The 20,133-nt window shown below is 29.8% G+C and overlaps 1 protein-coding gene across 7 annotated transcripts in view; it reads left to right on the forward strand.

Moving 5' to 3' along the window:
* The window catches only part of LOC142320588 (sodium/potassium/calcium exchanger 5-like), a 180,507-nt gene that overhangs the window by 81,829 nt on the left and 78,545 nt on the right, over positions 1–20,133 (forward strand). For 6 of the 7 annotated variants that reach the window (XM_075358550.1, XM_075358553.1, XM_075358556.1 and 3 more), the window contains exon 2: positions 20,012–20,053. The exons of the other annotated variant lie outside the window; for it this stretch is intronic. In XM_075358550.1, coding sequence (XP_075214665.1) covers positions 20,012–20,053 — 42 coding nt within the window. The remainder of the gene's footprint in view (positions 1–20,011; positions 20,054–20,133) is intronic. 7 annotated transcript variants of the gene reach the window in all.

Raw genomic sequence — 20,133 nt, forward strand, 5'->3', positions numbered from 1 at the left:
TCTAATTTATATAACTGTTTTATTAATATTTATTTTTTATAAAAATAAATATTTATTAATAATTTATTTAATATTTATTAATATTTAATAAAACTGAGTCGATTTGAGAATCATATAATATTAACAAAGATTAAAGTATCCTCCATGTGATAGCCGACGTTAAGTACACTGATAAACCTAATTTTTGTTTTCTAACACGCGATACATGATTTTATTTGTGGCTTTTCTTGAAGCTGAAAACGAATATGAACTCAGAATCTTTCTATCACCCAAATATTTTTGAAAAATTTTAATTAAAGAATTTTTTTATTTTTCAACATTTGGTTATTACATGTTATTCAACATGTATTTTGTTAGCTCATTTTTTTATTGTTTAACTTTGTTAACATAATTTGTAAGCTATAAATAAACAATACTAGACAAAGAATTAAATCATTTCATAGTTACATATTATAACATCATATCTAATACTGAAGAGTGATCCTTCTTGGACAAGATTAATCATATCTGTGCAGGTCAAAATATGTAGCTGAAAACACAACTGTGTTATCTGTATTAAGCACTGGAATTAGGAATGAATTAATTTTGTTCAGTCTTATTGCTGTCTTAAGTTTGTTAATAGTGCAGTGTCGTAATGCCTCGAAATTGTGTAAATGATGTGGATACCTTTTGTTATGTATGTGGTGAGTTTACCGTAAAATACATTACACCTTTAATTAAAAAAGCATATCATTTGTACTTGGTGATCAGGATAAGACGTGGGCTCTTCATATAGTATGTACTAATTGTTTTGATATTTAAGAAGATGGCTGAAAGGTACATGGAAGGCTTTGCCATTTGGTGTACCTATGGTTTGACGTGAACCAAAGGATCATGTAACCGATTGTTACTTTTGTTTAACAAATGTGTCTGGGATTTCTTAAAAATCTAAATATACTGTAAAATATCCTTCATTGCAATATGCAATCAGGCCTGTACCACACAGTGAAATTATTCCAGTTCCTGAGCCACCTGTGAATGTATGTTTCGAAAGCAGCGATGAAGAATCGGGCAGTACTGAAGAAGACAACAATGATTTTAATTTTGAATTATCTTCCAATAAAGCCACATCTTATATCACAAGCTAAATTAAATGACTTTGTTAGGCATTTAAATTTATAAAAACATCAAGCTGAACTGTTAGGATCAAGCCTGCAAGGTTGAAATTTACCTCAAAAAAATACAAAAATATCGGACTTTCGAAGCCGACAAAAAGAACTTTCTCAGTATTTTATTGATGAAAATTATTTTGTTTATTGCACAAATATTGATGAGTTTATGTTGCACTTAGAACAAGTTCATAAACCTGAGGACTGGCGCCTTTTCATAGATTCGTTCAAGTATAATTTAAAAGTGGTTCTACTACACAACGGTAACAAATGTCCTTCAATGCCAATCGCTTATGGTATTAATTTGAAAGATACATACGATTTGATGAAAGTCATTCTTGAAAAAATAAATTTTAAAAACCATAGTTGGAACATATGTGGTGATTTGAAAGTTATAGCTATTTTGTTAGGTATGCAGTTAGGCTATACTAAGTATATGTGTTTTCTTTGCGAATAGAGAGCCGAGCTAGGGATAAACATTATGTTACCAAAGAGTTGAAGAAACGAGACAAGTTAACTCCAAATGGGAAAAATATTATTCATGAGCTCTTAGTTGAACCCAAAAAAATAGTTTTACCCCCTCTTCATATCAAGCTAACTAGGACTAATGGAAAATTTTGTAAAAGCAATGAAGAAGGATAGTCCCGAATTTTTGTACATCAAGCAGAAATTTCCAAACGTAAGTGAAGGAAAATTGAAAGAAGGAATATTTATTTGTTGGTCCTCAAATAAGAAAGTTTGTCAAAGATAAAGTATTTAACTCAACGTTAAATAAAGTAGAAGGTGCAGCTTGGGCTTCATTTAAAGACGTTTGCAAAACTTTTCTCGGCAAAAAAAAATCCGAAAATACCACGATAATGTTAATCAACTTCTACTTCATACAGAGCTAAGGGGTGTAACATGTCTTTGAAAATACATTTCCTCCAATTACATCTGGATTTTTCCCATACAACCTCAGAGATGTAAATGACGAACATGGTGAATGTTTCTACCAAGACATTTTGGTGATAGAAAGCCGCTATAAAGAGAAATGGAATATTAACATGCTAGCCGATTACTGTTGGACATTAATTCGGGATGAACCTGAGGCTATACGTAAAAGAAAAGCATCAGCAAAATCATTCTAACACAGGTATGGCCTTGTAAAACTATAAATTTTACAGATTTTAACTATATTTTCCCTTAATTTTTTTTGAAGCGTAATTATTTAAAATTAAGGATGATAAAAAAGACTGTATTTACAGATCTGTAATGCTCGCAAAATGCAATTAAAGAAATGGTATCACACTTAAAGAAACATTAAAACATTTTTTTTTGTCTATCAGTGATATCAGTTACAAGAAATCTAAAATTATTTTTTTTTTTATAAAGTTTTATATACCTTTTACGGGTAAAGGTACAGAATATTTTAGATAGAATAAACTTTACCACTTTAGAAAGAACTTTACTGTCCCATGGGATGTAATATTTTTAAAAAGGTTTTTAGAATTTTGTACAAAATAACTTAAATAAATATGTAAATTCTTAGTTCTTGTTTTAACTTTTATTGAAGGGGTGTCACATTTAGAGACAACTTTACCTAAGCAAATTTGTTAAGCTTAACCTACATAAGAATAATTTTAGAATTTTTTTTAAAAATTTATTCCCACCTCTAAAAAATATTACATTCTCTTTTTTGTCTCTCTTATTTATTATTAAAACAATTTTTTTGTTTTGTCACTTTAAGGGCAACTAAAATTTAAATAGTTTTGGCTCCTAATAATATACACCGGACCAAAATAATTTGCAGTTTATTTCATTATTACCAAAAAAGTTTTATTTTATTTTTCAACAGTTTTATACAATTCTTTTTTTAGTTTAATTTTTTTTATTAAGGAACATGTTTTTATAAAAAAAAAAAAAAAATTACTAAATTGTCCCCACAGAGCAAGAAGCCCCCCAAAATCACCAAAATCAAGAGTTTTTTTAAAAACTTGATTGTTTTTATTTGAAAAAAGTTTTACTCTTAATTTGAAAAAAGAGGCCCCACGAGGCTCACAAAAATTAAAAAAATTGGAAAATTTATTTGTTACTTATGTTTAAACATTTATTATAAAAATAAAACTTTTAATGATTGAGTTGAAAAGACTTTCCGGAAAGGTTTTGCAATTTAAAAAAGCTATGCAAGGAATTTTATGACTTGACCGACGAGTAATTTTTCGTTTTACGCCCTCCACTTTTTTCGCATTTTTTCTCATAAAAATTACTTAATATAGCATGTTTTATAATAATTAATGAATAAAACATTAAAGAAATACCGTAGTAACTCTATAACTCAAGAAAAATAACCCAATAATGCATTAGAGAAAACAGTAATATGCTGTTTTGTACCGGTCATTTTAAACATTTTCCATGTTAACATATTTTACATATTAAAAATATAAGTATTTTTGCTAATAATTATAAATATAATTTAACCAAACTTAACCTACGCTTGCTATCTTTGACTAATTAACAGTAATGTTTTGATTATTTAAATAATAAATAATTTCAATAATTACTGAAGTTATTATTTAAATAATCAAAACATTACTGTTAAATTCAAAGTTAGCGAGCGTAGGTTACGTTTGGTTAGATTATATTTAAAATTTCTCTGCTGATACCTCCAAATACTCACTGATTCGGGTGAATTCTGCCTCTACTGTACTTTCTTTTTGAAAAAGAGGACATTTATTTCTACCTTCATTCCTGGACCACCTATCTTTTTTGGGTTTTATAATAAATAATCAACACACACACACACACACACACTTCAGGTACATTTTCCAATCCGTTATTGCTTCACTTGACATTAACTACGCTCGCTTTGCTCGTTAACCTTGACTAATTAACCTTGATTAATATGTTAATATATAAAATATGTTAATATTTTAACATATTAGTTAATATGTTAATATTAACACATTTACAAACCGCTCATGTTTGAAATGACTGGTATAAATCAACATCATAGTGTGATTTCTCTAATGATTGGTCAATTATAAAATATACTACATTAAGTAATTTTTATGAGGAAAAATGCGAAAATAGGTGTGTAAAAAGGAAAAGTACCGACCGACGTACCCGGAAAAGTCATGCAATATTTTGCTTTTTTCACCTTCTTAGAGAATTTTCCAACACAGCCTAATTTTCAACCGTTGACTTCTCTTAACTTGTGACTGTACTCCGAACCGAAAAACACAGACAAATTCTTTCTTCTTTTGTCTTACTTATTCTTTTCCAATAAAGTTTCCTTGCCACTCTATGTATTCCGATACTGTTCAGTACTACCTTTGGATAAGAGATCATTTGAATTTTAAAGAATTTCAAGTTTTCTTCATAACACTAAATTTTACTTATCATCTAACAATAACATTCAAATTACTCATAATTATTCGAACGGTTTATGAAAATAATAAAATGTACAAGAATATCGAAGGTACAAAAAAAAGAAGAATGTTTTGTTCCGTAGAAGAATATCACATAGTTACCTCCTGTTGATTCATGTAATTCGACAAGATTGTAATAACGATGTCGCATAAACATAAAAGTCTTATTTTTAACATATTTAATTTTCCCTATTAACTTCACTACGTTTCAAAATATACCGAAAATAAAATAATAAAAATTCTTTTTACATTATAACTTCCATAGATCATAACAACTTGTTATGAACTAACATCTCTCTTTATTTTATACTCTCTTTTTCTGTTTGGCCTCCGAAACTACCGTAAGGTAAAGGATGAATGAGGATGATATGTATGAACATCTGGTCAATATTTATATTTTTTTTTTTAACATGTGATTTGATATTGCGACAAAATATAACATATTGAGATAAATAAATAAATTTCTACAATGTAAACAGAGGAGTATAATAAGTGTTAAAATGTTTGTGTAAATACTTTTAATTACGAAGTAGGATTAGAATAAATTTACTGATATTAACGAGTAAACAGAGATTAAGTAACTAAGTTATCAAATAGACTAAATTAATAATATATTTACATGAGGTTAAATTATTATCTTTCAAGATTTATTTTACGAAAATTTGCAAGTCTATTCGGTACGATTCATAAAATGCTTTATATTAATTTAAATTAATTTTTTAAAAAAATTATAAGATAAATAAACTTTTCACATGAAAAGGTAAAAATTATTAAAGTATTCTAATTCTAGGATTAATAACTAATGTTAAAATTAGATAAAAATTTTGTGACATGTTTTTACTGTTATTTTACTAGTTATTAGTTTACATGCGCAAAAAAGCACGGTTAACTAATTTTTCTTCATTATATCTTTTTTTTTTTAAAAAAGTTCATTAATAATTTTTACTGATAGCCTAATTATGTCTATTTGTGTTAAATAATACGTAAAAGTATAATTTATAGGCTGTTGAAATATAGGTGAAGGCATGTTATTAATAATCTTATTTTTGTACTATAATAAATCTTTAAATGGTATATGATCACAGTTAGTAACTCCGGTATTTTTTATTTTCAGAAATGTAAAAAAAACAAGATACTGCCTTCTTCAAGCTATAAACTAATTACAGTATCATTGTTGATCTTTTAATATATCAAGTCTATCACTTATAAAAGAGTACTGTTTATTAAACCCCCAATGACCGATTGGGCACCGTCAAATACAGTTTAAACCATTATGCTAACCCACCGGGTTGGTCTAGTGATCCAAATCAGCTGATTTGGAAGTCAAGAGTTCCAGTGTTTAAGTCTTAGTAAAGGCAGTTACTTTTACACGGATCTGGATACTAGATCGTGGATACCGGTGTTCTTTGGTGGTTGGATTTCAATTAACGCACACCTCAGGAATGGTCGAACCGTTCGACCATTCCTGAGGTGGTACAGTCTCAACTGTACAAGACTACACTTCATTTACACCCATACATATCATTCATCCTCTGAAGTAATACCTGAACGGTAATTCCCGGAGGCTAAAATGGAAAAACCAAGAAACCATATTTCCAAGAAACCATATGCTAAACCAGACCATATTTCAAAAGTCTTTGTAATGTCAGTTTTGTATATCTCGATAAAAAAAAAGCTTATATTTATACGAAATATAAGGATTTTTTTATTAGTAATACATAATATTCGGTCAAGTTCAACTGGATCTGAGTTTATTTCCAGTTTAATTATAATTTAAAAAGTTTATTGGAATTAGGTGGCAAATATATTTATCCTACCAAATTATTATTTGTATTTTTTATTATTTTAAAATTATTATTTTTTACCAGATTATCATTATTAATATTTTGGTAGCATAGTATACCAAATTATTATTATTTGTTGAACGAATGAATAAGCATTAAAAAAAAAAAAAGTAATATTTCCGTCGTTTTTCAACTTCATTACAAATGAAACTCGAATTTTTTTTTTTTGGGGGGGGTTGTATGTTTTAAACGTTATTTATTTTGATGGTTTAAGATATTTGTAAAAACATTTTAAAATTTAATAATAATAGTTTTTTGTATTGATATAAAATACTGAAACTGAAAAAAATCAAATTCTGTGATTAATAGTATACCTCACAAATGAAACTTAAAAAAACTATTTTTATATTGGTTTTAATCAGTAATTGATTGATAGATTGACTGAATGATTTTTTTTTTAATTTTTTGTGTATTTTAAATTTTAATGCTGCATTAAAAAAAATGTAGGTAATATGGTCATTTAAGGGTGCAATGCCTAATGGTTAACTAGATATGTTTTGGGAAGGAAAGTTAATAATTTTTGTAGTGCCTTATTAAATAATATTTTTACACGACTGCCAAAAAGGAATGATATAACATTTATATATATGAGTGTAGTAGTGGAGATTTGCCGGTTGAAGCACAAACTTTAATGAATTGAATTAATGACTGTGAACCATGAGTCTCTATCACTGTCTTAGCTAGGTTTGAACTAATGATTCGAATCAATCGAATGAATAATATTAGAAAAATAATAAAATTAAATTTACGTTAAATAAAATATTAAATAAATTTTTTTAATTTCTGTTTTTAATAACTGCTAGAGTGGTGAGGTGAAGCGAGCACCCATTGCAAAGTAATTATTACTTATAAAAAGGTGTCATTTATTAAAGTGATTGGTATATTTTCATTTATGTTAATGACATTAATAAAACTTCATGTGTTCTTGAAATATTTTTTGCCCAAAAAGGAGTGTAATGTATGTATGTATGTATGTACGTATGTTTGTTCCACCGTACCTGGTCAACGGTTGAACAGATTTAGATGTATGACCCCACGTTGGAATCCTTATCTTACTGGAAATGTCATATGCTATATAACTATGTGTGTATATATATATATATATATAAAATGATAAAATAAATTTTAAAAATTTGAAAAAAATTATACTAAATACAAAATTGTCACCCACATGATCTTTAATTATCCTACATTATTAATTAGCATCTATTAAAGAGCAATGTTTTGGCAGGCAATGTTTTTAAAATTTATCTCTTACTACCTTAGTTTTTGATAAAACTATTTTTATCTTTAACCCTTGAACACCTCAATATATATATATATATATATATATATATATATATATTAATAATTCATTGAGGATGCACCTTTAATCCTGAGGGAATTAAAACAACCTAATAGAGTTGTAAATAAAACAATATGAGTGTTCTCTATTATGTTCAATAATATAAACTCACCAATGCTCAATAATGTGATCAATGTTTATAAAAAGATGTTAGTTATTAATATATCTGCAAAAGGAGGTTACATATTTAATTACTATTAAGGCCCCACTTTAAAGAAAATATTAAAACATACACAAAAACCAGCCTCTAGAAAAAAGTTATATAATTTTTATTCAAAAGAAAAAGAAATAGTTTAAAAAATAATAATAATAATAGAAATAGTTAAAATAGTTTAGAAAAAGAAATAGCAGGAGATGGGGAAAAAAGCATTTTTCTAAGTAAAAATACAGCACTATCAAAGACACTGGTGGTTTTAAAATTACTTTCAAAGGTTTATTTTTCAAATTTTTATTCGATAAATAGTTCCAAATAACATGTTTCTCACTAATTACCTTTAATCAATAGATGGTGAATATCATGTTTATTCTGTATACCATGTTTTCATAATTTTACAATCCTTGTCTCATGAGGAGGAAAATAACTAACTTATTTATGACTAAGACATATTTCTCTCTTTGAATGCTTACTTATTTTTAGGATGTGTATAAACACTAATAGTAGTAGTAGCAGCAGAAATACTGATAGGGCTAAATTCACAGATGAATAAGTTACTAACATAAATAAGCTGTGTAATAAAGATAGTAATTTCTCTCAGAAACTCTTTAAAATTTATAATAATAGTAATAAAAAAAAAAGATTCAAAGATTGTAACAATAACTTTTATTTATTAGCTTATCCTATTTTTGAACCTTAAATAGAAATAATTCTTTGCTGTATACCACAAAAAAATTACCTTGTAACAATACATTACATTTGTAAATATCTGTTTGTAATAAAACTTTATTAGCATGCTGATTAGATTAACAAAAAAAATTTGATGAATACTAAGACTAAATAATAAATAAAATGAGAACTTAAAACACAAAAAATTGTTAATTTTTTTAAACTAATTTGGAAAACTGCAAATTTTTTAACACAATATGGAAATGTGCTTCCATGTGATTTTTTTAGAGATATGGTACGGTTCCATTTTCAATATTTAATATCTTCTGAAAGATCTGATAAAAGGTTATTTCTACATATTTAAAAACTTATTTTAATTCACTGAACAACAAAATAAAATAAAAAATATAACTTAATATAACAAACAATAATAATTACTAAGTTTCCCAACATCAAATTTTATAATGTTAGGTTCTTAATCGACAGATCATTGGGATAATTTTCTCACAAAATTAATTTCTAAACTTATATAACATTTTATACTTTCTTAGCTAAAAAATTTATAGGTAAAATATTTGGGTGCTATCCTTTTATGTAGCATTAAGCTTAGTGATTTGTCTTTAAAAGCTATAATTTTCATTTTGTGGTAAATAAATCTGTTACTAATGTAACAAACTACAAACTAGTGTAAGCAAACTGTTTTTGACTAATTTTTTCAGAATTTCAATAATTTGGTTTCAATAAATAATTATTATATTAACAGACCAATATTCACAATTTATCTAATACTATCTGTGCAATTATCCTCTTCCCCTACTGAGGTGAATAAATGTAAAATACATTGTTCACAACAAAACTGGCATATTACTCTTTAATATTACACTATATGCCTCATTAATTCTTTTATGGCTGTATTGCATTTAAACCTAGAAAAAGTAACTGTGATAAGTTATTTTCTCCTAATTAGATTATGTTCATTGTACAGCCAGTTTCTGTGATATCACATGTAGCTCTAAATATCACCTCTGATTCTGTGGAGTGGACATAAATAGTTGGTTTAGTGAAGAAAGCAACAGAAAATTACTTCATTCCCTTCACTGTCTAGTAACCCTTGGATAGGATGCTTGTTTTTATTTTCAATGATTAATTCAATTTTGACTGACTTGTGGCTAATACAAAAAAAAAAATAGAAATAAAAAAATAAGCTTACCAAAGATTGGCATTACATTTAAATATAACACTGTTTTGAGAAAAGTATGAACATAAACAGTAGTAGAAGTATTATCTCGGAGACAAACATTAGGCTTAATGATCAAGTGAATCTAAAAAGTGAAGGATCAATATCTAAGCTGCTGAGAAATAGACTGGAAATAGGTGACATCAGGAAATGATCATTCAAGAGCAAGGAAGAGATAAATTATTAGTGTCTTAATGGCAAAAATTTTCCCTTCCACTGCAACTCATCGTAATCCCAATCTCAAAATATATCAGCCACCATTTTTTTAATTTTCATGAAAAACCATTACACCTTTCATTATTTTTCCACCTAATTGAAAGGAATCTTTGTATATAAAGTTTCATAAAAATCAGAAAATATGTTTAATTGTAACTGCTTTACAAACACAAACAAATAAAATGTAAGTGTGAGGTAAAATCAGAACTTCATCTCACATAATCAATAATTATAAAAAATATGTATTTTATCTGCAAGTAATATATTTTTTAAGAATTAATTAATTGTTAATTCATAGTGGGAACACTATAACAAAGACATGCAACCTATCAAATTATAACACACACAATATAAATCATAAACAACACACAGCATATGGTTTCACATTATATAAAAGTAACATAATTAACTTCATGCATTAAATCAATTATTTGTTCCCTAAAAAGCTCCACAATTATGCTTTAAATTTATTTTTATTTACATTTATTTTAATACTCTACAGAAGCTTATTAAAAATATTCACCTGCAATAAGAGGGCATCCCTCGTTTTCATTTATACTATAAGAAAATAAAGATCCAAAGTATTTCTTGTATTATAATATTAAATTCTTTAATGACACAAATCTAAAGAGTGAAGGAACAATTTGAAGTTTCTGAGATACAATCTGGAATTGAGTGATATCAAAGTAATACAATCAGTTGTATTACTGATATTATAAGGAATATTATCAGTCGATTTTTAAATGTACAGTGAATATACAGTTAAAATATTTGGCTATACAAAAGATTTCTCATATCACTTTTCTCAAATTAATAATTAATGTGAAAATGCCATGGCGTTTTTTATTTTATTTTTAGTTTAAAATGCTGTTTGCATAAGTATTTTATGCCTCTCATACGTGTGTGCAATAATATAAATGTAGAGGATAAGATGGCATGATTAAATGGCTACAGAATAAAACCACAATTACATGGTTAAGAATAAAACCCATTGTATGGAATTTCTTGCATACATAGTCAACATGAGTTTGCCAAGAACAGTTCTCATCCAGATATATGGTGAAAATTTAATGGAGTTTGCCTTTCCTTGGGCATTTTCATTAACCAGTATATTAAAATTACTGTGGTATTGAAATCATCGTCCTTTACTAACATAAATATAACATTTGATTTTCCTTTAATTATAGTAAGGCAATTGTAATATTTATTTCATGGGGATAGAATAGAAATTTTTCTGTAATGAGTGTTTTTACATAAATATTCACTACTATCTTATAATAGGTGGATAGTGGCTGAAAATGTCAAGCTTCAACTTAACCCAGGATTTTCTTTAGTGGTTGTTTTACAAATTGATATAGAATAGATTTAATATATATATAAAATAACTTTGTGAAAATTCAAATAATTCATCAACATACTGACCACTGTGCCAAATAATCTCAAATAACAACAACAAAATAACCACCAAACACAGTAATAGAACCTAGAAAACTAAAATCAAAAGTCAATTTTTGTAGGATCCTGACTGATGACGCGGGATCCCACGTAAGTCGACTTTTGGTATTAGTTTTCTAGATTTTGTTACTATGTTTAGTGATTACTTTTTTGTTAAAAAGTAATATATATAGAAAACTATACTGTAATCTTCTTCAAAGTAGTTCCCTTCCGCTTGCACACACTCCCACTTGTGTTTTGAGGTTAAAAACTGCTGTACAGGCAATTTAGCATGAGATGGCACATTATTTTGACGAATAATTAAACATGTGCCAATATTTGAACAGACACAGAGGACTCATTTTCAAAATCTTTTACTGGTTACCCAGGAGGCACCCACTCTTTATGAACAATGCCTTTGGAATCAAAAAAACACACAAGCATGCATTTCACTTTTGACTTTGACATCCAACCTTTTTTGGTCTGGTGATCCCTTTGAACACCATTGCAAACTTTGACATTTTGTGTCAGGATTATACTGGAAGAACCAACTCTCATCATCAGTGATAACATAGTTCAATAACTATGGGGTGATTTGTATTTGTTCCAACAGATCAGCTACCACATTTTTCATGATTCTACTTCTGTGATGAGAGACCAAAACACATTTTTGCTGATTACACCACTACTTAAGACTGAGAGTTTGTACAGATATGCTGCTTGAACTATTAGCAGCAGGAAGTTATAGGTCAAATATGCAGGGTTCCAAATTTTGCTCAAAAAAAATCAGTCTCATTACTTTATTGTTGCAGTTCATATGTATACTTTAAATTCTATTAATAAATACCAACTAGTACAAAATATTTGAAATAAGACTTATATTACCTTAATTTTATCGTGGAAGTACTTTTTATTGTAAACAATGAGGGATTTTACAATCCTCATCCTAAGTTATGATTGAATTCATTTAATTAAACTGCATATTAAAAATGTTAAAAAGTAATGTAACAAATATTACACCATGTGTATGGGTTTTTAAAGTATTTTTAATTATTAACATTTTCAAAATCTTATTTAATAAGCCGTTGAATTAAACAAATCAGTCACGACTGAGGATGCAGGATCTTGTAAAAGATTTTCATGATAAAAGGTAAGATATGTCTTATCTCAATATTCAATACCTAGGTGGTTTGTATTAATATAATTAAAAAGACAATTTAACATTACATAGGAATAATATGAATATTAAAAATATTCAATAAAATAATTGTGTGTGCGCGTGCACACACACACACACACACACACACACACACACACACACACATATATATATATATATATATATATTGTCGCCGAATGCGACAATTCCTATTAAATAACCTTGTGGTGGCCCTGAAAAGGGCCGTTTTTTGCGTTAGCTCTGAGAAGAGTTGTTGGGACCGGAAGCTGGTCTCCGGCGAGGTCGGGGAGTTGCGGCTCGTCCATTGAAGTCCGACCGGGCTTCCCTCAGCGGCAGTTGGGTCCCCACTACAGCGTGGCAGTGGTGGCCCCCAGAGCCTCGCACCACGCAGGTCGGCGTCGGTCGTCCTTCGCCGGCGCGGCCGAAGCGGTTCTCCCGAGCGATTCCACGCTTAGCCAGCCCCTGTTGTTTAGTCCGCCGCGGCCAGGGCGATTGAAGCCCGACGAGCTAGAGCTGGAGCGGGAAGGTAGCGTCCCCGAACAGCGGTTCCCTCGGCGGTCCGGCCAGGCCTGCTGCTCCGGCGAGATGGTTGGCATCCGCCGGGAGGTTGAGTTGGCCGGCCAGGGGACTTCTTCTTATTCCAGCTTATTCTTCAGGAGGTCGTCGACGATGCATTGCTTTCATTCTGATGGTGAACGCTCTTTTATTGGTGCCTGAGAGTGGTGGGGCTGCAGCACCGCTATGGTGGTTGAACTGCGCGGTCATCTGCGCGGTGGGAGTGATGTTTGTATCAACGCGTCCGTATACTGTGCGCCCCGCTCACATCGTTGCTACCGTTATCGCCCACCAATATTAAATTAAGCATGTATGTGGTAACAATATATATATAAATTCTTAACTAGGTAAGAAAAGCAAGTGAAAGATTTAAATGCTTCAAATTGGCCTTCACTAAATCATTTTCTCCTTTAAAAAATAATTTAAAATTTAAAGATTGCTTGTTGGGATCAAGTGGTTTCTTAAGAATGCTTGAATAAAAATAAAAACCACTTGTATGTTAAAAATAATAACGATAATTTGTTATTCTATTTAATCTTATTTCACTATTGAGAATATTTAATCTTAAAAATTATTTCCACCATCCAAACTGCAATTACTCAAGTAGTTTTTCATATTATTTTTATCAAGTAATGTTTTATCCCTCAAGTTTAGTTTATCTTTTTATATAATGTCAGATATTGCACAAACTTCTTGTGAAATAAATTGACTGTTGTCTTAAGGTTATTCTTTTATTTTCTAATATAATATGAAGTATTATTAGAGAACACAATTTCTACACTTTTTACTTGAAAGTACAGTAATATCTTCCCTTTGGCTTGTTAATTATCTCTTTTCTTGTTTTTCTTTGTCTCTATTTATTTTTCTTAGGTCTAAATTATTTCCAATAGTTGTGATCTTTAAAAATCTTTTTAAGTAAATACTTGGTTGTTTACACCTATAAAAACACTCACATTCAAAGACCATTTATATTTCATTACTACAAAGGAAAGTTAATGAAGTAATTAACTTGCTTCCTGTTGATTACACAAAAAATATAAAAATTTCACAAAAATTTTTTTGTTTCTATTTAAATAATTGTATTGAGTGATATGATCCTTTAATGATTTTTACACATAAACTTTTACTAACTTTCAAGGAATTCTTCTTTAGTTTGTTTCTTACATAAAAATTTGAATATAAATTTTAAACTGAAACAATAATCTACACTGAAAATTCTTTGATTGAACTATATTATTTTCCATTTTCTACTAACATTTTTTGCGTACCATCAAAGTTTTCTGTTTGTGAAAATTTTCTAAATTCTTATTTCTTGCAATTAGTCATTTATTGGGTAAAGTGAATAAAAAGGACTTGATGCCACTACTATGGTTTTTCTAAGTTGTAACTATCTTTGTGTGAATAAAAGTAAGTTACAACTGTCCCCTATACATACAACTTTGTTTTTCCGGAAAGGAAGTAATAACGTCCCTTTGACATGAATAAAGTGAAGATGTAACTACTTAAGTGCAGTTACAATTTCATTATTTCAGAGTCTGAGGTAGGGCACAGTCCACTTTGTCAGTAGTCTTCGACATGGCAATGTTCATGCATGTAAGGAAGGGAAAACATATAGAGAAAGAAGAGTTATGTGTAGATGCAAGAATTGATGAATTTTGAGACTGAAAGTATTGATTCCTAACTTCTGAATTTATGTCAAATAGTGGTGAGACTCTGGAAAAAAGTACTAACCCCAAGAAATCACATGGAAATATTTTTACATTTTACTGTTGATTCTGGATTTCAGATTGGAATGGCAGGACATTTTGGAGTTGACTGATCAACAATGTGTAAAAGTACTAATGTTTGGGTCATATTTTTGAAAAAGCTCATAACTGGAATCATTTTCCCAGTACAACACAATAAGTAAATAATGCAAAATTACTGTGGCAAATGCACTAAAATTTACAAATTGTTGGTGCTTTAGATTGCACCCACATAAAAATATAAAAACCACCAATGTTTGGGAACAAATATATTAATCAAAAGGGTTACACTTGTGTAAATGTTCAGATGTCGTGTGATGCAGAAAAAAGGTTTACAAGCATTAGTGCTGAGTGCCCGGGCCTTCTACAAGAACATGGAGAAGGAGTGACATTCAGGACATAATCTCCCAATATGACGCCACTGGTTGTTTGCTAGGCGATTTCAGCTACAGTGTATCTCCGTTGCTGATCATGCCATTTGAGACTCCTGAACACGACATTGAACATCAATTTAACAGCAAACACAGTAAAGGAAGAGTCATAGTAGAATGACTGTTTGGTTAGCTCAGAGGTTCCCAATAAAAACGGCCAGCATGTGACAACAGCCAAGCTATAGTAACTGTGTACACATCCAGACTAAGCAAATTGTCCTGGACTATATTCCTATTTCTTAATCATTTATTTTATTCTTCTTTTGAAGGGAAAGAAAAAAGGATATAATAATACATACAGTTATTTATTTTTTTATTTTTTTAATTTCATAAAAAAAAGCATTTGAGGTTACGTCAGTCTTTGTTTCAATGTCAGTGTAGTTTTTACTTAGTTTCACCAATTCTTTCTTCTCTTTCTCTACGTACCTGGATTTTGTGGTTCAAATTGCATCAACAATATTTACAACAATTACGGCACATATTTAACCGGTCAGTGATTTAACCTCAAGGACCACCATTAGGTGTTGCTTCAGAGGATGAGATGAATGATTTGTAGTGTGGGAAAATGCCATGCCTGACCGGGATTCGAATCGGAGACCTGCGGATGAAAGGTCACAGTGATATGAAAGGTACAGTGATTCAAAGGTACTCGCGCCACAGTGATATCAGTGATGCAATATGTGGACTGCACAAAACAGCAATTTTGAGGGGGGGGGGGGCAGTAAATTTTGATACAATTACTGAAAACAAAAAAAATTAAGTGTTCTATTTCTTATAAATTAAAAACGCCGTGTCTGTTTTTAGTGTGATTATTTTTTTCTTGATTAATTTCATTATAAATAAAATTAAAATGGGACTTGAACTTATCTACGAGGGTTGTTTGAAAAGTTTTCAGCAAAAACTTAGAAAGACGAAGTTTTTCTGTCAAATATAGTTTTATTTTTCAACAAAGTCTCCTTTCAATTCGATACACTTTTTCCAGCGAAGCTCTAACCTCTTTAATCCTTCCAAATAGTAACTGGCGGCGTATTTCTCTTCAAAATAGGCATTAAGTATTCGATAACCTCCTCGTCTGATGAAAATTTCTTTACACAAAGAGAAACTTTAAGGTTAGAAAACAAGAAATAGTCGCTTGGGGGCCAGATCTGGAGAATACGGTGAGTGGTCAACCAATTCCAAGAACAATTCGTGAATTTTAGCCATGGTGACCGTCGAAGCAGGCGCATTGTCCTGATGGAAAAGCACTTTCTCCTTCTTCAAATGTGGTCGTTTTTTTGCAATGTCTGCCTTTGTCTTGTCAAGTAATGATGGGTAATACCGTCCCGTTATTGATACACCTTTTTGAAGATTCGATAAACAAAATTCTGTTACTATTCCAAAAAACAATCGCCATCACCTTCTCAGTGAAAAAATCGCTATCTCCTTTCTCATCACGAAAAAAATCTGACTCGTTTTGCTTAAACTGCTCTAGCAGGGCCTGGGAAATGTTCATTGGAATGCATTTTTTGTCCAAAGTGAGGAAACGTGGCATCCAACACATGGATAGCTTACGCATATCCAATTCTTCAGTTAATATATGACAAATACGTTCTTTCGACATGCCATAGCCTCGTCGGTCATCCGGTTCCATTTGGTGAACTTTTTCGATGACATCGGCGATGGTTGCATTTTTGGCCGTCTCGAACGCTTATCATCAACCAAGTTAGTACGACCAGGTTTAAATTCAGGTTCAAATTTAAACCTGCCTTTTCACGGTGGCAAATGATGGGACAAAGTCCCGGTAAACAGTGTCTAACTCGGTTTTAATTTGTGTAGGCATATTGTCTTTCAAATGCAAGTATTTAATCACGGCACGATATTCGATTTTTCTATTTTCACAAAAACACTCACAATGACTAACTCAAATGATTATCAAACAACAACGGAGCATCCAAAATGGCTGAAATTTTAGTGAGTACCTTTCAACGAATACATTCCCTAAATTTTGTTGACGAGTGCTGCCATCTTCATGTTGAGGCTCAAAACTTTTCAGACAGCCCTCATACATTTTAATTGCTAAAAAAGTTTCCTAAGCAGTTTACAAGATATAATTGATAGTTGAAGGTGAAAGACAAAGGTCAACATACGACAGTATGCATACGTGGAAAAAACTTTTAGATCTGGTTTTGTACATTAGAGCTATTTCAAAGGATGAAAAGTTTATATGGGTGTTGTGTAATAATCACATGGACTTTGGTTAGAGTTAATAGTTGTTTGTTTTCTTTGAATAAAATCATAACACTAAATGTATGTAAACACAACACATTTTGTAACGTTCTACATGTTGTGATGAATAATTTACCAGGGTAAACTGACAACATTGACACTGCATGAACCTTGCTTCTGCCAATAAACCTATCCAGAATGAGTAGTGTAAAATTGAGGAGGCCAGTCTTGATCCTTTGAAGCTTTATCTGAGGTCGGGTCTGAGTCACAGGTCAAGGCCACAGTCACATATTTGACTCAGGTCATGGTAATATGTCAAATATCAAGGTCAAAAGTTAAGATTTTAAAATTTGAATACTTGTATCTCAAGAAAGGAAGGACTAAGAACATGCAGATTTATTAGCCCCTTCCCATTCTCGAGAGTTTACAGTTGAAAATTGTAACTTTTGATCTTAACATTTGACATGCTGTCTTCACCTTATCCCAAACTGTGAACTGATTTGATCCTGACCTTATATCAAGCTCATAAGATCAAAGCTCAAGGTTGGCCAAGACTCCATATTTTATACTAATCCAGTCTATGTATTAAAAATATGGATTACTACAAAGCTTTTTCGGAAAACTAGTTATTTTACCACAAATATTTCTGCGCACTTTTCAGTGTTTCATCCATCCTAGTACCCCAAAAATTGTGATCAACTGGCCTTTTTTTAGTTCAGTGTTTAAAGTAAAAACAATCAGATTTAAAGAGCAGAAATGTCTCTGATCAGTTTTATCTTAAGCACTTATGTGACTTAAGGATCCATTTATCAAAGTAGTGATAATTTTATTTGGGTTTGAATCTGTATTATAATAGTATTTTAATCATTGAGATTTAAAGGAACTACCTTTTTTCCTGTTTAGCCTCCAGGAACCACCATTAGGTATTACTTAAGAGGATGAATGAGGATGATATATATGTGTGTAAATGAAGTGTAGTCTTATACAGTCTCAGATTGACCATTTCTGATATGTGTGGTTAATTGAAACCCAACCACCAAAGAACACTGGTATCCATAAATGTAGTATTCAAATCTGTATAAAATTAACTGCCTTTACTAGGATTTGAACGCTGGAACTCTCGACTTTGAAATCAGCTGATTTTGCGAAGATGTGTTCACCACTAGAGTAACCTGGTGGGTATGAAGGGACTACCTAGCTTCATTTATAAGTAGTCTTGTTAAGGTTTAACGTTTGATGTGTGCTAGCCAAAAAGCAGTATTAAATTTTTTCTTAATTTTTAGGGTGGAAAATATATCCTATTTGGGAGAAACAGACAGATAATAAAATTGAAAGATTTTATCATTTGAATGAGACTTTAATCAGAACTTTTCTGAAAGAAAATCAGAAAGGATAATCTTCTAAACTTTTACAGAATAATATCAATTTCTTATTTCCTTTATGGCAATAGGTCACCTGAAACAATGACAGTTGTGTACAAAGCTAGATTGCCAGCTACAAAAATGGATTTTCATAAGTTTATAATAAGGCATTAAAGAAATTCAGCAGTTTGCATATAATTTATATAACAAAGTTAAAACATTTTGGAAGCAATGGCTCTACCCATTTAAAAAAAGCTGTGCTATAATATGACAAAAGTTGAATGATCTACCTAAGGTTTGTGAGACATAAATATATCAAAGAAGAGAGTATATATCAACATATCTAGAATGATATAAGATGGGAAGGGCTTAGTGTGGAAGAAAAAAAGATTTAATTAATTTGTTTATTAAATATAAATAATAACCAAATTACAAAATGAGTATGACAATACTCTTATACAAAATTGTGGAATATTATTTTATTTACTGTGGTTTTTTTTGTGTAAAAATCATTCAACTAAAGAAAAGTTAATAAAATTATTGATAAATAAAACTAATATCAATAAAAATAGTAGCATTGCATATTGCTCAATCTTAGGACATAATTTTAATGTTGATTCTGCTAATTCATTTTGATGAAATTTTTGAAATAAAAACATACTGTTTTAATTTGAAGTTGTATTTTAGTTCAATGGTTTTTTAACTAATGGCTAATTTAACTAATTTATTTAACCAATTAATCTATGCACTTCCTTTAAATGAAGTAACATATAATAATAATTCACTTGTGCAGAATATCATCATTTCAATTTTACATAAATGTTTTAATCTACAGGTACCTTTATAGTAATAACAATTATATACATTGAATAACTTTCTAATCGAATTGAATTATATGGGTAAAAATTAAATGATAAAATTTTATTACTTATCTGTTTTAATGTAAATATGTAAAACTATTAAGTTTATATTTTCATTAAATTTCCATAATTTAGTAAATTATGATGAAATCATAATTTACTTCAGGAAAAAATATTTATTTTTCTTCCAAGTAATTATCTTATTTTTTTTTAATTTCAGTAAATGAATCAGTTCAGAAGACAACTGGAAAAAAACTTATAGGTAGATAATTTTCCAACATTAAATTATAAAAAAAAAATCTTATTTCATGCCATATTATCAATTCATAGGAAGAAAAAAAT

Source organism: Lycorma delicatula, chromosome 2 (assembly GCF_047948215.1).
Source record: "Lycorma delicatula isolate Av1 chromosome 2, ASM4794821v1, whole genome shotgun sequence".
Lineage (NCBI taxonomy): Eukaryota > Metazoa > Arthropoda > Insecta > Hemiptera > Fulgoridae > Lycorma > Lycorma delicatula.